General features: G+C 38.5%; 1 protein-coding gene across 12 annotated transcripts in view; it reads right to left on the minus strand.

Annotated features, from left to right (window-relative positions):
• The window catches only part of PPP1R12B (protein phosphatase 1 regulatory subunit 12B), a 249418-nt gene that overhangs the window by 106533 nt on the left and 121136 nt on the right, over positions 1-21749 (minus strand). For all 12 annotated transcript variants that reach the window (XR_010122745.1, XM_054461962.2, XM_063647154.1 and 9 more), the window contains 2 exons: positions 5286-5376; positions 606-809 (listed from right to left, as the gene is read on the minus strand). Coding sequence is in view for 11 of the 12 variants with exons in the window: in XM_054461962.2 (XP_054317937.1) it covers positions 606-809; positions 5286-5376 (295 nt within the window). In the remaining variant the exon portion in view is untranslated. The remainder of the gene's footprint in view (positions 1-605; positions 810-5285; positions 5377-21749) is intronic.

Consider the following 21749-nt stretch of genomic DNA (forward strand, 5'->3'; position numbering starts at 1 on the left):
CCCTCCCAACAGTGACACTCACGAGTGCTTTGTAAGCCCCTTAGGTTTATAAGAGTTTGAAAAACAATACACTAGTAGTTAAGAGAGCAAGCTGTAGAGTCAGACTGCCTATGTTCAAACTCTGGCTTAACCATTTCTTGGCTACGTGAAATAGGCAAATTCCTTAACCTCTGTGATTCAATTTCCTCATATATAAAATAGAAATACTAATATTTACCTCAGAGGGTTGTTATGAGGATTAAATGCATTAATACATAAGTGCTTAAAATAGTGCCTGGCATAAAGTAAGCATGTATTGAGTAAAGTAAACACTCAATATATGCTTATATTTTTATTTGCATTTTGTTATACTATGACCTCTCCTTTTAGAATAGAAGGACATTTATTCAAAAGCATCAGTGAACTCTCTGAAGAAAAAAATGGTCATTTAAGGACCGACATCCTCTAAATTTTTGTCACACAGGTTTGCAAACTAAAGACAGCCATACAGCGTGAGTTGTCCATTGCAAGGTAGAACACAGCCTTTGAACTACCAGTGAAGAAGATACTCCCCAAAGTAATTACCCTGCTTTTAGCACAGTACATGCCAGTAAAAATGAGCTCACCTCTTCATCCAGACTTCTGCCCCAGGGCTGCTGGCCCTCCCCAGCTTCTGTTGCTGGAACTGCTGAGGGCTCATGCTTCTCAGGGCTCCCCTCAAGCCCTTCAGTGTCTGTGGGCTTCTCACGAGGCTGCTCCTGAGCTTGCCTCTCTGCCCTCGACCGGCTGAATGTCCTTTCTGCTTCTTGAAGGTCTGTTAGGGTGACACCCTGGGAAAATATCACAAGATCAGGGCTGTTTCACACTAACCATGGAATAACTCTTGATTGATCAGGGGTATTCCCAAAAAGATCTAATAGTTATCAAATCCCAAAATGAAGCCCCTCAAAATGCATAATGAGGCCACTTCAAGCAATATATGCTTAAAATAAGCATCTCAGTGTACAAAGAACCCAGGCCTGAGTTTAGGTACATTTTAAATGTAATACTTTAGTTTTTCTAGTTTGATCTCCAGAAAATAGGTCAACATTGATGTCTGCCTGTTATAGATGTACTTTTCCCATACCAAATAGTTCTCAGTATCTTTATTTGAAAGGTCCCTACCCTCCCAAGATCAAATGGTTACCAACAGAGATTCTCTAAACAGCAGATACTGGAAAAAAAAATTCACTTAAAAAAAGAAAAACCTGGCTCAACAGGATGAAAATTCAGAGCTAGGCTACAATAACAACAACATAACCTCTTAAAACTCCTAGACTAGCTTTTCTCTAATATCAATTCCCAAGTAACTCTAGCAATCATACAGGGATATTCCAACAATTAATGTTCCCCCCGCAGTGTCATAGGGGCAGCAAGACAGAAGAAAGACAAAACTACAGGAGAAGGGAGAAAAGGAGTTTAGAAAGAGCATGAGCTGATTCCAACTCAAGTAGTTATGTGCATAAGTCCTCAGAAGAAGGAAGTTCCAAAGCTGGAAGGTAGTTGATCAGGCACTGTATCCACAACTTGCTTCCCCTCCCCACCCCCAGCTTTTTTACTATTAATTCATTTACTTACTCATTCTGTTAATAAAGAATTAAGTGTCTTTAGGCACTAGAACTACAAAGACAAATCCAATGGTTACTGTCAAGAACCTTTTAGTCTAGCAGAAAAGACGTAAGAAAACAGACGAGTATAATGAGAGAATGTAAGCATTAAAACAGAAATACAAGAGTATATAAGAGGAATACCGAATACTGGGTTTTAAAGAGTAAAAAGAACTTGGGTAGGGGGAGGGAGAAAAGGCATTATAGGTAGAGGGATCCTGTACAGAGATACAGAAACAAGAGAGGCCATGGATGATTTAGGAATCTGTAGGTAACTTAGCAAAGATGAAGCACACAACAAAAAAAGGAAAGTTGGAGGAGAGAGAGAGAATGAGGATAGGTGATTTTAGGAAAGCAGGCAGAGGCTAGGTCATAACAGATTTTGTAAGCTATGCTAAGAAGCTTAGATTTTACTTTCTTTGGGAGCCGGTGGTCCCGTTGAGAATCTCATGAAGACTACTGAGAATCTAATAAAATCTCCTCAAGAATTATGTACACATTTCAAGGAGTTCAAAGATCTATTCAAGTTCTGACATGGACCTTCACTCCCTCTCTACTGAATCTTTCCCTCTAAGACGTTTCTATGTTCCTGTCTCTCCCACCTTCAATTCTATGCCGCTCTCCAGCAACTTCCCTATCTTTTCCCATTCCTTCATAAACAAACTGGAAATCATTCCAGAGCAATTTATCTTCTCCTATCATTTATTTCTCACTCATTTATTTATTCAATAAATATATATGATTTATTTACTGTATGATGGTGGAAAAGATGAGCAAAAGTATAGTCAGTCTTCTTTTTCACACCCATTAGGATGGCTATTATCAAAAAAACAGGCTGGGCATGGTGGCTCACACCTGTAATCTCAGCACCTTGAAAGGCCAAGGTAGGTAGATCACTTGAGGTCAGGAGTTCAAGACCAGCCTGGCTAACATGATGAAACCCCGTCTCTACTAAAAATACAAAAATTAGCCAGGTGTGGTGATGGGCACCTGTAATCCCAGCTACTCGGGAGGCTGAGGCAGGAGAATTGCTTGAACCCTGGAGGCAGGGTTCTGGAGGCAGAAGTTGCAGTGAGCCAAGATCACACCATTACACCCTGGCCTGCGTGACAAGAGCAAAACTCCATCTCATAAAAACAACAACAACAAAAATATTGGTGAGGATATGGAAAAATTAGAACCCTTGTGCACTGCTGATGGGAACATAAAATGGTACAGCCACTAAGGAAAACAGTATGGCAGTTCCTCAGAAAATTAAAAATTGAATTACCATATGATCCAGCAAATTCCATTTCTCAGTATATACCCAAAAGAATTGAAAGCAGGGTTTCAGGGAGATATTTGTATAGCCATTCTCATAGCAGCATTAAACAGCCAAAAGATGGAAGCAACCCAATGTCTACTGACAGATGAATGGATACACAAAATGCAATATCCATAAAAGGCTGAAATATTCATCCTTTAAAAGGGAGGAACTCTGACACATGCTACAATATGGATGAACCTTGATAACTATGCTAAGCAAAATACGACACAAAAGGACAACTACTATATGATTCTACTTATTTGAGGTTCCTAGCATAGTCAAGTTCATAGACAGAAAGTGGAAGCAGCGTTGCCAGAGGGAAATGGGGAGTAATTATTTAATGGATACAGAGTTTCAGTTTGGGAAGAGGAAGAAAGTTCTAGAGATGAATGGTGGTGATAGTTATACAACAATGTAAATGTACTTAATGCCGTTAAATTGTAAACTTAAAAATGGTAAAACTGGTAAGTTTTATGTTACGTATATTTCACCACAATAAAACAAAACAAAAAAACAGTCAGTCTTGGTCCTCATGGGGGTTACATTCTAATGGAGGAAACAGACAAATAATCATCAAGTAAAAATAAAGGAAGAATACATGACTTACTTTGGGACAGTCAAGGAAGACAACAAGGGTGTTTTTGCTGCCATATATAATGTCTCTTTTCCAGTGGTAAAATTTGCTACTTGACCTCTGTAGTATTTAAAACTGTGGAACTTCTCCTTTTCACTGGAAATGGACTTTTCATTCACTTCCATGCTGCTACTATTTTCTGATTTTCTTTTCACCGCTCCTGCTGCTTCTTTTCATTCTGTTTCATGGGCTCATCTTCCTTTGCTTCTTTAAATAACAAATTCATAGCCTTCTCTCCATTCTCATTGCCATTACAACTTGATTTCATACCGTTGTAATTTCCTGGGACTACAATACAACTTGGACTACAATACAGCTTCCCAGCAAGTCTTCTTGCTTCCAGGCTTGGCAAACATACCTCTACCTACCATTCCCATCAATTATCTGCAGGGTGATTTTTCTAATGTATAATGTAGACTATATCATATTCCCTTAAACTGCTTCAATGACTCCCTCAGGGATTCCTTTTGCAACATCTTTATTAAAATACAATCCTCATATCATAAAACTCACCATTTGCAAGTATACAATTCCTTGGTTTTTAGTTTATTCACAGAGTTATAAAATTATCACATCTAATTTCATAATTTTCATCACCCAAAAAGAAACCACACACTCACCATTCTGCCTTTCCCCCAGCCCTGGCACTAATCTAATTTCTGTCTCTTTGGATTTGCCTATTTGGGACATTTCATATAAATGGAATCATATAATATATGAAGTGTTTTGTGTCTGGCTTCTTTCACTTAGCATAATGTTTTCTTAAGGTTCATCCATGTTGTAACATGTATCAGTACTTCATTTCTTTTATTGCCAAATAGTATGGATATATCACATTTGGTTTACCCATTCATTAGTTAATAAACATTTGGCTTATTTTTACTTTTTGGCTATTATGAATAATACTATTACAAACACCTACATACAAGTTTTTATATGAACATATGTTTTCATTTCTCTTGAGTAGAACTGCTGAGTCAAATGGTAACTCTATGTTTAAAATTTTGAGGAATTGCCAAACTCTTTTCCCTTAGAGATTCTTAAAATGTAGTAGGGATATAGGGATGTATAGGGATTCTTAAGGCCTTTAAGCACAAGTGGAATAATTAATCTTGTGAAGGAAAAGAGATAAACCTGTTCTAAGCCTGGAGGAATATTGGTGAGAATGGGTAGATGTAGCTGTAAATTCATTTGGTTCTACGTAGTATAAGATTCAACACAATGAAAGCTTTTAAGACTGGCTGGAATAGGGCAGTCATTTTCATGTGTGTGTTTTGTTTTGTCTTGTTTTTTTGAGATGGAGTCTCGCTCTGTCGCCCAGGAGGGCAGTGGCGCAATCTTGGCTCACTGGAACTTCTGCCTCCCAGATTCAAGCAATTCTCCCACCTCATCCTCCCGAGTAACTGAAATTACAGGCACGCATCACCATGCCTGGCTAATTTTCATATTTTTAGTAGAGACATGGTTTCACCATGTTGGCCAGGCTGGTCTCAAACTCCTGACCTCAAGTCAGGAATGCTCCTGGTCTCAAATCCTTGGCCTCCCAAATTGCTGGGATTACAGGTGTGAGCGACCACGCCAAGCCGTGTGCGTGTGTGTGTGTGTGTGTGTGTGTGTGTTTAAATCAGAAGTTGAACATGGATATTGCAGTGTGTTTTGATTGTACCTCCAACAGAAGGGTAGATAGACAAAATGACATTTAAAAAAAAGCCACACTCACTTGAGTAGACCTTCGTGTCTGCCGAGCTTGTCTGGAGCGTGCTTTCCGTAAAGACTCTGCTTCCTCATCCCGTACAGGAGTCAGATAGGACCTGCAGAGAAAAAAAAGTAATAGCAAAAGCAAGATCTTTGCTGCATGGACTTGAGGAATGACAAAGTGTTCCCACATATTGAAGAGATTTCTACATTCTAGGAATGAACTTAAGCAAAGTCAAAATGACAGAAATGCTATCAACCATCAGCAAACATTACAGAATCAAAGTCATTACAGTAGTTCCCCCTTATCTGTGGTTTTGCTTTCTGTGGTTTCAGTAGCCCATGGTGAACTGTGGTCTGAAAATATTAAATGAGAATTTCCATCAATAAACAATTCATACATTTTCAATTGTGCACTGTTCTAAATAGCGTGGTGAAATTTCGTGCTATTCCATTCTGTCCCTCCTGAGATGCAAATCATGCACTGTTGTGATATCACAGTGTTTATGTTCAAGTAATCCTTATTCTACTTAATAATGGCCTCAAAGTGCAAGAGTAGTAATGCTGGCATTTTGTTATAACTGTTCTATTTTATTATTAGTTATTAGTATTATTGTTAATCTCTTACTGTGCCTAATTATAAATTAAACTTCAGCATAGATATGTATTTATAGGAAAAAATAGTATTTATATAGGGTTCTGTACTATCTGTAGGTTCAGTCATCCACTGGAAGTCTTGAAAGGTATCGTGCAGTGGCCCACGCCTATGATCCCAGCACTTTGGGAAGCCAAGGTGGGAGGATCACCTGAGGTCAGGAGTTCGAGACCAACCTGACCAACATGCTGGAACCCTGTCTCTACTAAAAATACAAAAATTAGCCAGGTGTGCTGGTGGGCACCTGTAATCCCAGCTACTCAGGAGGCTGAGACAAAAGAATCACTTTAACTTGGAGGCTGAGGTTGCAGTGAGCTGAGATTGCACCACTGCACTCCAGCCTGGGTGACAAAAGTGAAACTAGGTCTCAAAAAAAAAAAAAAAAAAAAGAGGGAACTATTGTGTTTGTAAATGTATTACTGTTCTCACAGAATCATGTCATCTATAAAATGAGAATTTTATTTCTTCTTTCCTATCCTTCCAATTTTTATTTCTTTTCTTGCCTTAATGCTTTGGCTAGAATCTCTAGGACATGCTGAAAAGCAGTGATGATAGGAAGTTTTCATTCTCTGTAATCCTGCCATCAAAGAGAATGCTTTCAGCATTTTTTCATTAAGTATAATGTTTGTTGTAAGATTTATGCAGATACCACTCATCAAATTAAAGCAATTCCCTTCTATTCCTATAGAAAACAGGCTAAGAGGGTTTCTTGTTGTTGTTTTTTAATCATTAGTGTATGCTGAACTTTATCACATGCTATTCTTCCCCATATATTGAGATGATTGCTTTTTTCCTTTTTTCTGTCAGGAAGGTGAATTACACTGAATCATTTTTGAATGATAAAGCAACACTGAATTCTTGGGACAAGCTCAACTTGGTCAAGATGTACCATTTTTAAACATATTCACTATTATTTAGTTTAGAATTTCTACCACATTCATGAAAGAAATTGGCTTATAATTTTCCCTTCTTGTAATATGTTGGTCAGCTTTCTGAATTAAGGTTATATGAATTAGGAGTGTTCTCTACATGTCTATTTCTGTAAGAATTTGTGTAAGATTTGGGTTATTTCCTCCTTAAATGATTGGAAGAGTTCACCAATCAAGTCATCTGGGTTTACAGTGTTCCTTGTGGGAAGGTTTTATTTTTTATTTTTGAGACAGAGTCTTACTTCGTTGCCCATGCTGGAGTACAGTGGCGTGATCATAGCTGACCGTAGCCTTGATTTCCTGGACACAGGCGATTTTCCCGCTTCAGCCTTTGCAAGTAGCTGGGACTACAGGTGCACGCCACCACACCCGGCTAACTTTTTTTTATTTTTAGTAGAGATGAGGTCTCGCTATGTTGCCTAGGCTGATCTTGAACTCCTGAGCTCAAGCAATCCTCCCACCTCAACTTCCCAGAGTGCTGGTTTATAGGTGTGAGCCACTGTGCCACTGTGCCCAGCCCAGCCCTTATGGGAAAGTTTTAAATAAAGGGTTCAATTTCTTTAATAAAGTTAGGCTTATTCAAATTTTCTGTTTTGGTAATTGTTTTTTAAGAAATTTTCCATTTTGTCTATATTATCACATTTAGTGGCATAAAGTTGTTAATAATACCCTTAGAATATATTTGTTATTTTAATATCTAGAGCAGTGGTTCTCAAATTGTTTTGGTCTCAAGATCCTTTAATATTTTTTAAAATTATTGAGAACCCCAGAGAGCTTTTGTTTATATGGGGATTAATATTTATCTTACCAGAAATTAAAATTTAAAAATTTAAAAATGTATTTATTAATTTATTTAAAAATAATAGCAGCCAGGAGCAGTAGCTCATGCCTGTAATCCCAACACTTTGGGAGGCCCAGGCGGGTAGCTGGCTTGAGCCCAGGAGTTTGAGACCAGCCTGGGCTACATGGCAAAACCTCATCTCTTCAAAAAACACAAAAATTAACCAGGCACAGTGGCACGTGCCTGTAGTCCCACCTACTCGTGAGGCTGAGATGGGAGGACGGCTTCAGCCTGGGTGGCAGAGGTTGTAGTGAGCTGAGAATATACCACTGCACTTCAGCCTGGTTGACAGAGCCAGACCTTGTCTCAAATAATAATAACAATAATAATAATAATAATATTAAAATAGCCCTAGATAAGATGGAGTGATGTCAGCAGGATGGCCAAATTGAGTTACCTAAAGCCCATCCTCTCCACAAAAAGGGACCAAAACAATGAATAAACAATGATATTTCAATTAAAATGACCAAAGAAGTACTCGGGAGAGCACCAGGGGAACAGCAAAATCCCTGTGGAAGACAAAAGCCCAGGGCAGCACCATAGAGAGGGGAGTGAGGTATTCCGCTTCTGCCACACTGTCTCCCCTACCAGGATCAGCCTGGAGCCAGAGGGGGCTTCTTAAGGGAAAAACGTAAGCTGGAGATCACCAGTGATCCCCATTGCTACCACAAATGCCAGAAATTCTTGCTATAGGAGAGTCCCTCTGTCCTCACAGGCCCTGAATCCAGTTTGGAGAGTAGAGTTCATACAGTTAACTTTGCCTAGAGTAGGAGCTCACCTTGAGCACCCCCTGACCCCCACCCTCACATCCTAAGCTGCTGCTACTCAGTACCATCTTGAAACTGGACCTACTACTAGAATGTGCCCTTCCCTGTAGTCCAGTACAGGAATGGACTTTCTCCATTCCTGTAGCCCTGTCATCACTCTACCATGTTCACACAGGCGCCTGTAGCACTACAATCCTAGCTGCCTGAAGCCTAGCCAGATGCAACAACTGAGACCTCTGCACTTGAACCCATGTGGCACACTACCCTCCCAACCCCAGGAACAGCCAAACCTGCACAGGGGGGAAACTGCCTAACTGCTGGCCAGTCCCCTCACTGGTACATACCTGCACTGCACAGCTAGCTGGCCAGCTGAACCTATGCACACCCACATCCAGCCCAACAACCAGTTCTACCGTGGTTCCACCCCTCAGACCACTGCAGAACCACCCAGCCCTGCTGTGGCCACACACCACTGTGCCTGACCGCCAGTCTAGCAGCAGCCCTGCCCCAAAGACAGACCACTGCAGGGTTGTGTGGCCCTGCTGTACCCATGCTTGGCCTGATAGTTGGTCAAGCAGCAGCCCTGTACCCCTGGATTTCTCAGGAGAAACCTTGTAGACCAGGAAAGAATGAGATGATATATTCAAAGTTTTTGGGGGAAAAAAACAAACCTGTCAGCCAAGAATACTATATCCAGCAGAGCTATCATCCACCAATGAAGGAAAAATAAAGACCTTCCCAGACAAGCAAAAGCTGAGAAAAATCCATCACCACTAGACTAGCCTTACAAGAAATACTTAAGAGAATGGTATAACTGGAAATAAAATAGTATAATTATTTTCATGAAAATATGTAAAAGTATAAAACTCACCAATAGAGGTAAATTCATAAATCAAATTCAGACTAGCCCAGTGATTTAATGGTGCTATGTAAGTCTCTCAGTCCTCTAGTACGAAGATTTAAAGTTAAAATGGTCAAAACCCGTGACAGTTACAATTAGTAGCTAAGGAACACAATCACAGGTAAAAAAGTAAATTACAGAAACAAAAGAGAGAAGTCTAGAGTATTTTAATGCAACCAAAGTTAAGTTGCTATCAGCTTAAAACATTCTATTATAAGACTTTTAATGTTAGCCCCATGGTAGCCACAAAGAAAGAGAGAAATTACTGCAGAGGCACAAACAAGAAAGAGAAAGGAAACAAAGCTCAGCACTACAGAAAACCACCAAACCACAGAAGTAAATAAAAGAGGAAGAAAGGAACGAAGGATCTATAAAACCACCAGAAAAAAAATTAACAAAATGGCAGGAGTAAGACCTTATCAATAATAACTTTAAATATAAATGGATTAAATTATCCAATTAAAAGATATAGAGTGGCTGAACGGATTAAAAACAAGACCCAACTATATACTGCCTAAAACAGACTCACCTAACCATTAAAGACAAACATAGACTAAAAGTAAAGGGAGGGAAAAAGATATTCCATGCAAATGGAAACCAAGTGAGCAGGAGTAACCATGTCAGATAAAACAGACTTTAAGTCAAAAACTGTAAAAGAAGACAAAGAAGGTCATTAGACATTGATAAAGGGTACAATTAAGCAAGAGGATGTAAAAACTATAAATACATACATCCATCCAAGACCAGAGCACCCAGATATATAAAGCAAATATTATTAGAGGTAAAGGGAGAGAGAGACTGCAATACTGTAACAGTAGGTGTTAAATGTAATGAACTCCAAGTTTCTCTTCAAAGAATCAGTATGCCAGTATATTCAGCTCTCTTATTCTCTATTCTCCATTTTAAAGCTTAACTTCCTGGTTCTCTTCGCCCTCTTGCCTCTAGCTTCAGTAAACAACCCCCTCCTAGCCTCTATCACCTGCTCTGTCCTGAGTCACCCCTGGTCACCTGCTCTGACCTGAGTCATCCTGAGTCACCTGTTCTGTAACTGTCGTTCCCGCCAAACTACTCACTGGGATTTTGGGCATCAACTTCCTCTGTTCCCTCTGTCAGTCTTTCTCTCTTTTTACATATACTTTTTGGGCTTCCCTTAGAAGCTCTTCCATAGGTTTATCTTTCCAGTTCTCTATCTTTTGTAATTTCTTGTTAATATCTTAGCCAAGATTGCGGCTACTGCATTCTGGCCTGGGCGACAGAGCAAGACTCCATGTCAAAAAAAAAAAAAAAAAGGTGTTCTTCATAGAAATAAAACAAAATCCTAAAATTCACATGAAACCAGAAAAAAAAAATGAATAGCCAAAGCAATTCTGAGTGGAAAGCTGGAAGCATCACACTACATGACTTAAAAATATACTACAAATGTATAACAAAAACAGAATGGTACTGGCATAAAAACAGACACACAGACCAATGGAACAGAATAGAAAGCCCAGAAATAAATTGACACACCTAAAGCCAACTGATTTTTGACAAAGGTGCCAAGAACACACATTAGGGGAGAAACTGTTTCTTCAATAAATGCTGATGGGAAAGTGGGACATCCACATGCAGAAGAATGAGAGTAAATCCCTACCTCTCACCACATACAGGAATCAATTCAAAGTAGATTAGAGACTTAACATTGGAAACCCAAAACTATGGAACTACTAGAAGATAACATAGGAGAAATGCTTCATGACACTGGGCTAAGTTAGGATATTTTAAATAAGACTTCAAAAGCATAGGAAACAAAAGCAAAAATGGACAAATGAGATTGCAACAAACTAAAAAGCTTTTGCATAGCAAAGGAAACTATTAAACAGAGTAAACAGACAACCTAAAGGATGGGAAAGAAAATTTGCAAACTATACATCTGACAAGGAGTTAATATCCAGAATATATAAGGAACTTAGCAGCAAACAAAACAAAAAAACAAAAACCTGATTTTAAAAATGGGCAAAAGACCTTAACAGACATTTACTTCTCAAAAGAAGTCATACAAATGGCTAATGAGTATATAATAAAATGGTCAACATCACAAACCATCAGGGAAATGAAAATCAAAACCACAATAGGTACCATTTCACACCACTTAGAATGACCATTATCAAAAAGACAAAAGAAAACCAGTTTTGGCAGGGATGTGAAGAAAAGGGGAACACTTACACAAGCTGGTGGGACTGCAAGCTAGTACAGCCATTGTGGAAAACAGTATGGAGGTTCCTTTAAAACTTAAAAATAGAACTACCATATGATTCAGCAATCCCACTACTGTGTACACATCCAAAGGAAAGGAAATTAGTATTCTGAAGAGTTATCTGCATTACCGTGTTTATGGCAGCACTATTTACGTTAACAAAAATATGAAACTGAGTCCTCAAAAATGGAAGAATGGGTAAAGAAAACGTGTATATCCAGAATGGAACAGTATCCATCCATTAAAAAAAAAAGAATAAAATCTTGTCATTTGCAACAACACAGACGAACTTGGAGGATATCAGGTTAAGTGAAATAAGCCAGACACAGAAAAAAAAATACTGCATGATCTCACTAATATGTGCAATCTAAAAAAAGGTGGGGGGAGTTGATATCATAAAATCAGAGAGTAGAACAGTGGTTACCAGAGACTGGGGAGGGAAGAGGTGAGAGAAGGATGGGGAGAGGTTGGTTTATGGTTCCAAGTTATAATTAGACAGGGGGAATAAATTCTGATGTTCTATTGCACAGTTAGGTGACTATGGTTAAAAGCAAAATATTGTATATTACAAAATAGGTAAAAGAGATGCTTTTGAATGTTCTTACCACAAGGAAATGATAAATGCATGGATAATGAATATACTAACTACTCTGATTAGATCATCATACAACACAGATATGCATCAAAACATCAAACTGTACCTCCATAAATATGTAGTTATGTGTCAAATAAATTTTAAAATAAAAAAGAAAATAATAGCCCTAATACATTTTAACATCAATATTATTTTTTATTAAAAAAACTGTATCTTCCAAAACAAAAAATTAGAAGAGTGGCATTGTTTTACATTTTCATAAATTTCTTTAATGTTGGCTTAATAGAAGACAGTGGGATCCTCTTATCTGTTTATGCAGTCAATATATTGTTTTGGTTAAAATATATAAAGACTATCTAGTCTTGCACAAATACATAGTGGGAAAAGCGAGGAGTATTGTGATAGCTTTCTCAGATAATTGGGAGATATTTTTCTTTGATGCTACACCAACACAAGTGGTGGTTAGTTACAATGTGTACTCTAAAACAGGGGTCCCCAACCCCCGGGGCTGCAGACCAGTACTGATCTGTGGCCTGTTAGGAACCACGCTGTACAGCAGGAGGTGAGTGAGTGAGCATTGATGCCTGAGCTCTGCCCTGTCAGATCAGCCACGGCATTAGATTCTCATAGGGACGTGAACCCTATTGTGAGCTGCCCATGCCAGGAATCTAGGTTGTGCATGCCTTGTGAGAATCTAACTAATGCCTGATGATCTGCAGAACAGTTTTACCCAAAACCATCACCGTCCCCCACACCCTATGCCCCCACCAGTCTGTGGAAAAAGTGTCTTCCACAAAACCAGTCCCTGGTGCCAAAAAGGTTGGGGAACACCGCTCTAAAACATATTAATAGATTTTTCATATTCTGTTACATTGAAATCCTTTGGTCTATCTTGTACTTTCAAAGAATCTTCTTAGTCATGCATGATTTTGTAACATATCTTCATTAGTCATTTGTAAAATATTGGTGCATTTGTAAAATATTGCTGCATTAAGCAGATCTTCCCAATATTGACATACTACATTATATAATAATAGTAAAAATAAATTATTTAATATCACCTTTGATCTTAGAACAGTCTTTAAGTATTGGGAAGCTGTCAATAATATTACTCACGGTGGCATATAAGTTTTCTAAAATTCTAATTTCTATTTGAAAGTTTAAATTTTTAATTGGCAACAAATACTCAACAGGTTGACTTTATTTTCAAGAAAACTGTCTGCCAAATTACTCAGGTGTGAATAACCATTGTTTGACCATCAGTAAAGCTTTGAAGTAAAAACGGTGTTCTGTGAAAAATGAAGCTAGTTTCTGTCTTCTCTTGGGACTCCAATCACTTATGTTAGACCTTACTGACCATGTTCTACTGATTTATCATGCTTTTTCTGTATTTTCCATCCTTTTATCTCTCTGTGCTTCATTCTGGTTATTTTCTACTGTCCAATCTTTCAGTTCACTAATCATTTCTTTAGCTGGTCTACTACTGCAAACTCACCAACTGAGTTTCTTGATTTCAGTGATTTTTTTGTTTCTAGAATTTCCACTTGATTGTTTTTAACAGACTGCAGTTCTCTGGTGAAAATCTCCACTCCGTATCTATTTCCTGGAACATATTAATCACAATTATTTTAAAGTCCATGTCTGATAATATCAGTATCTGGACCTTAGTTTCTATTGTCTATTTTTTCTTTTGGTCTTTTGGTAACTCTTATTTCTTGGTATGTATGCTAATTTTTAAATTAACATCAGGCATATTTAATTTAAAAATGTAGTGAGTGATAACTCATGACTGTTGCTGCTACCCTTCAGAGAGGATATTTTTTCCCCCTGGCAGTTAGGCTAAGGAAGTGGTTCTTAAACTTTCACTTGTATCAGAACCACTTTGAGGGCTTATGCAATACAAATTTCTGAGTACCACACCACCAGAGGTCCTGATTCAGCAGGACTGGTGTAGGGGTCTGAGAATCTGCATTTCTAATTAGTTCAGATGACACTGCTGGTCTGGGGACCACACTTGAAGAACCAGGAGACTAAGGCAAAGTACCTTAATCCACTTTGAGACTGAGCTGACTGGAAGCTAGGCTTCAGTCTTTTCAAGGGCTGGTCTATTTCTGGTAAGCCCTTAGAATGTAGCCCCTTCAGTGGTTCTAAATCAAAGTCTGGGTTATCTGCTGGGCTCTCTTTCTGAACTCCAATCATTCCCTGAGTCCCATGAGACTACCAAAATCTTGTTCAGTTTCTCAGGCTCATAAGCCACTGCTTTACTAATCAGCAAATACCTCAAGGGGAAAAGTAGAGCCAAATGTTGGGTTTACCCTTTTAAGGTTTCCTTCTCTCCAGGATCTTGATCCCTCAAGTTCTCATTTGCTTTGTAACTCTCAAGTACCTTCAAAAACTTTTTTCTTATATTTATCCAGTTTTTTCTAGTTATTCTCAGTGGGAGATTTTACATAAAACAAAATATGCCACAGACTGAAGCAGAAGTCCCCAACCAGGCAATGTTTTTAATACTCATATTTTTTCCCTCAATGTAAATTAGTAAATTGGAATTCCAATACGTGTGTCAATTTACTACAGTTTCGTAGGTTTGCATATTTCCTTAATATATTCCTCTCCTCTGAGTGAACTAAAAAAATTAAGTCCCAAAACTAAAGCTGTAGTCCAGAGACTGGAATTGGTGAGAACTAACTTCCCATGAAGTTCTGTCTAGATTACCAGCAAACCTACTCACATGTTATTTCTACCTGCAAAACATACAGTATCACTATTACACTGAATTCTTGACTTTTATCTCTTCTTTGCATATAGGACAGACGGCACAGTGAAAGAAAAAGGGCTCAAGCTCCCTTATCCTACTGCCTACTCTAGAGAGTTTTTTTGAATGAGAGAAACAGAGCTCATAAAAACCTGGTAGGTAAGATCAGGAATATTTTACCTGACTTGGAATCTTAAATATTTGAAATCACACATGTGAAATCACACTACTTTTTTCCCAGGGGGAAAAAACAGACAAAAATATGAAAACAAAAATCAACTAAAATTCCACCACATGGAGATAATCTCATTTTTATTTTACTGCATGTAAGTCCAGATTGTATGTAAATACAAACTATATATAGTTTTTTTAACTATAAAACTATAAAAAACTATATACTATGAATATCACACATATTATTCTGTAACCTGTGTCAATATATGAGAGTTTTACTATTTAAGAAAAAATATATAAAAACAAAACCCATAAATTCCAGTACTTGAACTGTAAATGTTTTTGAAGGAACATTTTCATTCATTTTTCTTTATCTCAGATGGGCATTCCAAAGATCACAGAAATAATGTGCCTAACTTATAGCTGCGTTGAGGACATACTACGTTTTCAGTAGAGACTAAGTCTTTCTGTAACACTTTCTAAAATCTAGACCAGCTGGTCAGCAAACTATGATCTTGGGCCAAATCTGGCCTGCAACATTTTTGTAAATAAAGTTTTATTGGAATCACAGAGCAGAGTTTACTAACTGCAACAGAGACAACATGGCCTGCAAAGGCCAAAATAATCACTATCTGACCCTTTACAGAAAAATATTGCTGACCCCTACATAGAGCAAGCCCTCACTCCACACTCCTTGATTTTTCTGAGAAGCATTGCAGCCATCCATGAATCTGAATGCTACAGGATACCTCATTGCTATGCAAAGAAGACAGATATAGTCTCACAAAACAGAAACAAAAATAATGGAAGCCATGGCTTCTCGTCTATCCCCTCGCCTTCTGGCATCCAGAAAAAACTAGGCTAACACTCACAGTTTAGTAGCATGGGAAGGAATTCAGATGCCAAAATCCTCTTATTACCATCTCTATTATGTTTCCTAGAGGGCAGGAAGAATTTTTCTTTGTATTTGTTATGATATTGAGATTACACAATCAGTGGCATTCAAATAATTGATTACAGAGAATTAAGCATGACTTCACAGATATACTTTGTACTTTGCCTCTAAAATTTATACTGCCCCTTCACACACTATAAATGGACAAATTCTGCCTCAAGAAGTTGTTTTGGGAGAATTGCTTGAGCCCAGGAAGTCAAGGCTGCAGTGAGCCATGATTGCACCACTGCACTCTAGCCCAGGGTGACAGAGTGAGAGCCTGTTTCAAAAAAAAAAAAGAAAAGAAAAGAAAACAAAAAGAAAAAGGAAGTTGTGCAAAACATCCAGCAAATCACCAGTGAATATTTTAAAAGTCACAATAAATAAAAATAAAAGACCTAAACTATCTTTTGACAGGTACAGTGTAGTGATAAAGTACCCTGGCATAAAAATCATACTGCCTGGGTTTGTACCATGGCTTCTCAACTTACTTGGTAGGTGATTGTGGATAAATTATTTAAGCACTCTATACCCAAGTTTCTTATACAATGAAGATATGAGCAGTTGTAATAGATATATACAGATATATTAATAGAGTTGTGAAGATTAAATGCAAACCCATGTAAGGCACTTAGAATAGAACCTGGCACACGTTTGCTGCTACTACCATGACCAGAACTACTATCATCACGACCAACACTCTTACTACTACATTATTTTCATTGTCATATTAAAAGCTCATCAGTAATAATTTGGAAAATAAAGAAAGGATAGGTGTGCTACAATATTCATCACATCTTAATCAAAGAGTTCCCCTTAATTATTTTTACCAGGTATGGCTAACTCATTTGGAAGAGGACTTAATTCCCTTGAAATATTCTCCATGAAGGTTCATAGGGTTACCTAAGTAAAATAAAACTACTCCAAGTAGAAGAATGAAAAAAGAAATAACCATAATTTCCAAGGAGAGAACAACACTGCTTTCTCTAGAATGATAACAAAATAAATTTTGTCTGGAATCCAATGGGAAATTGGGTTTTGAAGTACCTTTAGAGTCCTATACCTCAAATCTGTTGAGGAGAGAATGGTATTTAAACATGTTCACTCCAAACAGGAAAGGAACTAAGTTGAGTATATAGCTTTTATAGATGTCTCTTATAGTATATGTCTTACTAAAAAATTTTTTTTTTTTTTTGAGACAGAGTCTTGCTCTGTCGCCCAGGCTGGAGTGCAGTGGCGTGATCTCGGCTCACTGCAACCTCTGCCTTCCAGGTTCAAGCGATTCTCCTGCCTCAGCCTCCCGAGTAGCTGGAACTACAGGCATGTGCCACCAGGCCCAGGTAATTTTGGTATTTTTAGTACAGTGGGGTTTCCACCACAGTGGCCAGGCTGGTGTCAAACTCCTGACCTCAAGTGAACCCCTGCCTCAGCCTCCCAAAGTGATGGGATTACAGGGTAAGCCACCACAGCCCGGCCATAGAAATGTACAATATTTATAATATTATATAGCTTATAATATATAAAAATATAATTAAAGACATACTATATAAATATTTTATAGTATATGTCTAATACTGACCACTGAGGATGCTGTGGTCATTAATTACAGAATATCTAATGGTCTTATAAGATAGTTTATCATTCATTGATCTTTTTTTTTTTTTTTTTTTTTTTTTTTGAGACAGAGTCTCACTCTGTTGCCCAAGCTGGAGTGCGGTGGCATGATCTCGGGCTCAATGCAACCTCTGCCTCCTGGGTTCAAGCAATCCTCCCGCCTCAGCCTCCCTAGTAGCTGGGACTACAGGCGCATGCCACCACACTCAGCTAGTTTTTGCATTTTTTAATAGAGAAGACAGAGTTTCACCATGTTGGCGAGACTGGTCTCGAACTCCTGACCTCAGGTGATCTGCCCGGCTCAGCCTCTCAAAGTGCTAGGATTACAGGCATGAGCCACGATGCCCGGCCAATGTCCTGTGTATTAACATAAGATTACATTGACAAAAGTTCTTCAGAGATCCCAAAAAAACCTTCTTTGATATCAACCTAGAAGTACATATGGATAGCTACTGGGGGCAGGGGCAGGGGGACAGACTTAGGGGGATCACGGGAATCACAGACCTATGCCTACAGACTTTATGAATTCAAGATGTCATTTAATCTAATTCTAAGACTTCAGGTAGACACAAAAAATGTATTCCTATTTTACGGATGAGTCAATAAAGGCCTAAGGAGATACTAAAACACCCAAGGTAACAATGTTATATACCTAAAGGGATTTTAACCATGTTCTCCTGCTTCAGGTATAGCTTTTCTTATATTGCACCACAACGAACACTGTTTCCTCCACTCAGTACCATGGTATTCTAGCTATGTAGATTTATGTAGCAAGACATTTCTTCTAGCAAATCCTGCAATATCGGGAACTAATGGATAACAATGTCTTGCATTAAACTTCTCCTAGCATCCCCTGACATTTCCCAAAAGTCTGTCATAATCAACACTCCATTCTTGGGAAAGTATGATTTTTACATTTCTAGAAATTTCCATCAACATGCTATAAGACTGCCATGAACAAACTATAAACGTTAAAAATATTAGGGATAAATTCTTCTTTGGAGGATGCAGTTGACTCTACAGTTGCTAGGACCCTATGAGGTAAATTTTAGTTCAAATTTTCCTTGCTGTTCCTAATTGGGAAGGGGAGGCTAATACTATGGTACAATAGAACAGGCACCTGGGTTCTAGTTTTAGCTCTGCCATTAATTACTTGTTTGATCTTAAGAGAATCACTTAATCTCTTGGAACTCTAGTTTCTTCATCTGTAAAACAAAGGGGTAAATCTAAAATTTTAAAGATCCCATTTAGCTTTAAACCATGGTGAATCCATATTTATACTGATTCTGAACAAACGGCCTCTAAGTCTCCTCACCAAATGTCTATTCTCAGTCTGGCCAAATACTACATTTCTTATATTTCATAGGTTACTTTCTTTAGTACTGACAAACAGAACTTTGTGTTATAATGGAAATGTTGTATACCTGGCACAGCCCAATATGGTTGCCACTAGTCACATGTGGTCACTGAGCAGTTAAAAGAGGAACTAAATTTTAAATTTAATTTTAATTATTTAAATTTGAGTAGCCACACATGGCTACTGATTACCATACTGCACATCACAGCTCTAGAAGTCCCGAGAATCCAATTAAAAGAATATTATCAAGCCCTCTCCTCAAACCTGAAAACCAGATCCAACTCATAAAACATAAACTTAACAAAATTTCATCAAGAATGCAATTTGTGGCTGGGCACGGTGGCTCATGCCTATAATTCCAGCATTTTAGGAGGCCGAGGCGGGCAGATTACCTGAGGCCAGGAGTTTGCGATCGTTCTGGCCAACACAGTGAAACCATGTCTCTACTAAAAACAGAAAAAATTGCATAGTGGCCTACACCTGTAATCCTAGCTACTGGGGAGGCTGAGGCACGAGAATCACTTGAACCTGGGAGGCAGAGGTTGCAGTGAGATCGCACCACCGCACTCCAGCCTGGGTGACAAGAGTGGGACTCTGTCTCAAAAAAAAAAAAAAAAAATGCAATTTGTTAGTCAGCTAAGTTTAAAAGCAATTGATTCCATTTTCTTCTCAAAGTTCTCATTTTTCTCCTATGCTTCCTGGAGGCAGTATTATAGTAATCTTACATTTTTATATGTGGTACTTTAAGTAGTATGATATAGTGCTGGGGTTCCCACCTTTACAACAGTTCTATAGATATAGCAAATAGGAACAAGCTCACAGATACAGCACACTTTAGAGCTACTTTTTCCCAACTGCAGCATTTATACTCTGCTGTCTCTGTACGCCTTTCCCTGTACCACCCTACTTTCCCTCTGCCCCCTTTGACAAAGAGCGCTCCAAGAAAACAGGCTGTTACCTCCTCGAGCAGGCCTGCATAGCAGAACGAAGGTCAAGAGATGCGTGGAAACGAATAGCAAGAAAGGTAAGTGGCTGCTGGGAAAGACTGCAGTCTCAGCACCCGGTCTCCCTTGGAAACTGGAAAAGGCTTGCACTGCCACTGCTATACAGCAAGCCAGAGGCAAAGCTTGCAATTTGCTAAGGAGCTGCTACTACGGAGGAGGAGAAGGAAGGGGAGGAGAAAAAGGAAAGAAGGCAAAATCTTGGGCCTCGGCAGAGCCAATGCTGCTAATAGTTCCCAAAATAACATTCCATTAGATGCATGTTTTATACACTGTACCAAACCAATCAATACTATTTCTCATTTGACAGGGAGGGGAGAGAGAGAAATTCTTCCTCATGTGAAAGAAGACAGAGCAAAGAGAGATGCAGCATTCTCATTCTGGATCCTATTTCATCTGCCCTTGAGCTACCCTAGTTGCTGCATCCATCCAACTGAGCTGTAAATACTGCCTCACTTGAGGCTCAGGCATAGCCAGCTGGCAAATGCCAACAGCTGTGAAGAGATAGATAAAAAAGGAACACCTGACACACAGAAATGCAGGAACAAATTTCCTATCTGCTATAAATGGGTTAAACCTAGATAGAGAAAGAGTGTACATACCACTCAATTTGATAAGCTGGCTACAGATCAGGAAGATTTCTAGATCCAATATGTGTCACATATCAAAATATGATCTGATTTCATAGTTTAGGACAACTGCATTCAAATGCTCATGTGTCATTTTTGGCCTCTCTAATTTGCTGAGATCAGAGCTGATGTTTAAGCAACCAATCAAAGCTACAATTCCATTAAGAATTTTTTAAAAAAGAATTTCCCTCAGCCAAACTAAGCATTTCTTGAATCTAGACCTATAATTAACTGGCCCCAAATGTCAAGAGTGCTGAGTTTGCAGGGGCTGAAGTCAGCAAATTTTCTCTGTAAAGGGCCAAACAGTAAATCTTTCAGGTTTTGCAGGCCTACTCAACAGCTCTGTTGTGAGGCCAAAGCAGTCACAGACAACACATAAATGAATGGGCAAGGCTGTGTGACTACTGCTTGCTGTGCTACACCAGCAGAAGGGAGCAGCTGCAACAGAAACCATGTGGCTTGAAAAGTCTAAAATATTTACTATCTGGTGCTTTGCAGAAAACATTTGCTGATCCCTGCTCTAGACGCTGTTATATATCACCAAGCTACGGCTCAGAGACGTCCTTTTGCTTTAGAGAAAGTGTGAGTCTGGTGTTTCTGTGACCTACCTGAGATAACTACTATATCATCTTGAATTCTTTTCTATCTGAACATTTGTTCCATTAAAAACATGCCAGTCTCAAGTGCCAAAGCCACTTTCACAATGACAATGTTTTTACTTACGTAGGTCACTTTACAGTTAGTTCACTGGTCAGAACAAGTGTTACTGATGGTAAGAATGGCAGATTCAAGCACCAACAAGGCCAGTGAGTGCTGCTGTATTTCACACACATCAGCAATACCAGCTGCACCTGGCCAACTGCCTCAAATATTTATCATTTACTACAAAGTAGACCAAGACAAATTCAGCACCACCACTCATTTTTTTTTTAAGATAGCCCAAGAAATTAAACACACAAAATGTATATGGAAATAACCTATATATCAAACAATAAGGGGAATGGTTAAATAAAGAACGTTCATATGATAAAATATTATAGACATTAAAAGACAAACTAAAAAGTACTATATATACATAAGTTCCAAAATATTCATATCTGG

Source organism: Pongo pygmaeus, chromosome 1 (assembly GCF_028885625.2).
Source record: "Pongo pygmaeus isolate AG05252 chromosome 1, NHGRI_mPonPyg2-v2.0_pri, whole genome shotgun sequence".
Classification (NCBI taxonomy): Eukaryota; Metazoa; Chordata; class Mammalia; order Primates; family Hominidae; genus Pongo; species Pongo pygmaeus.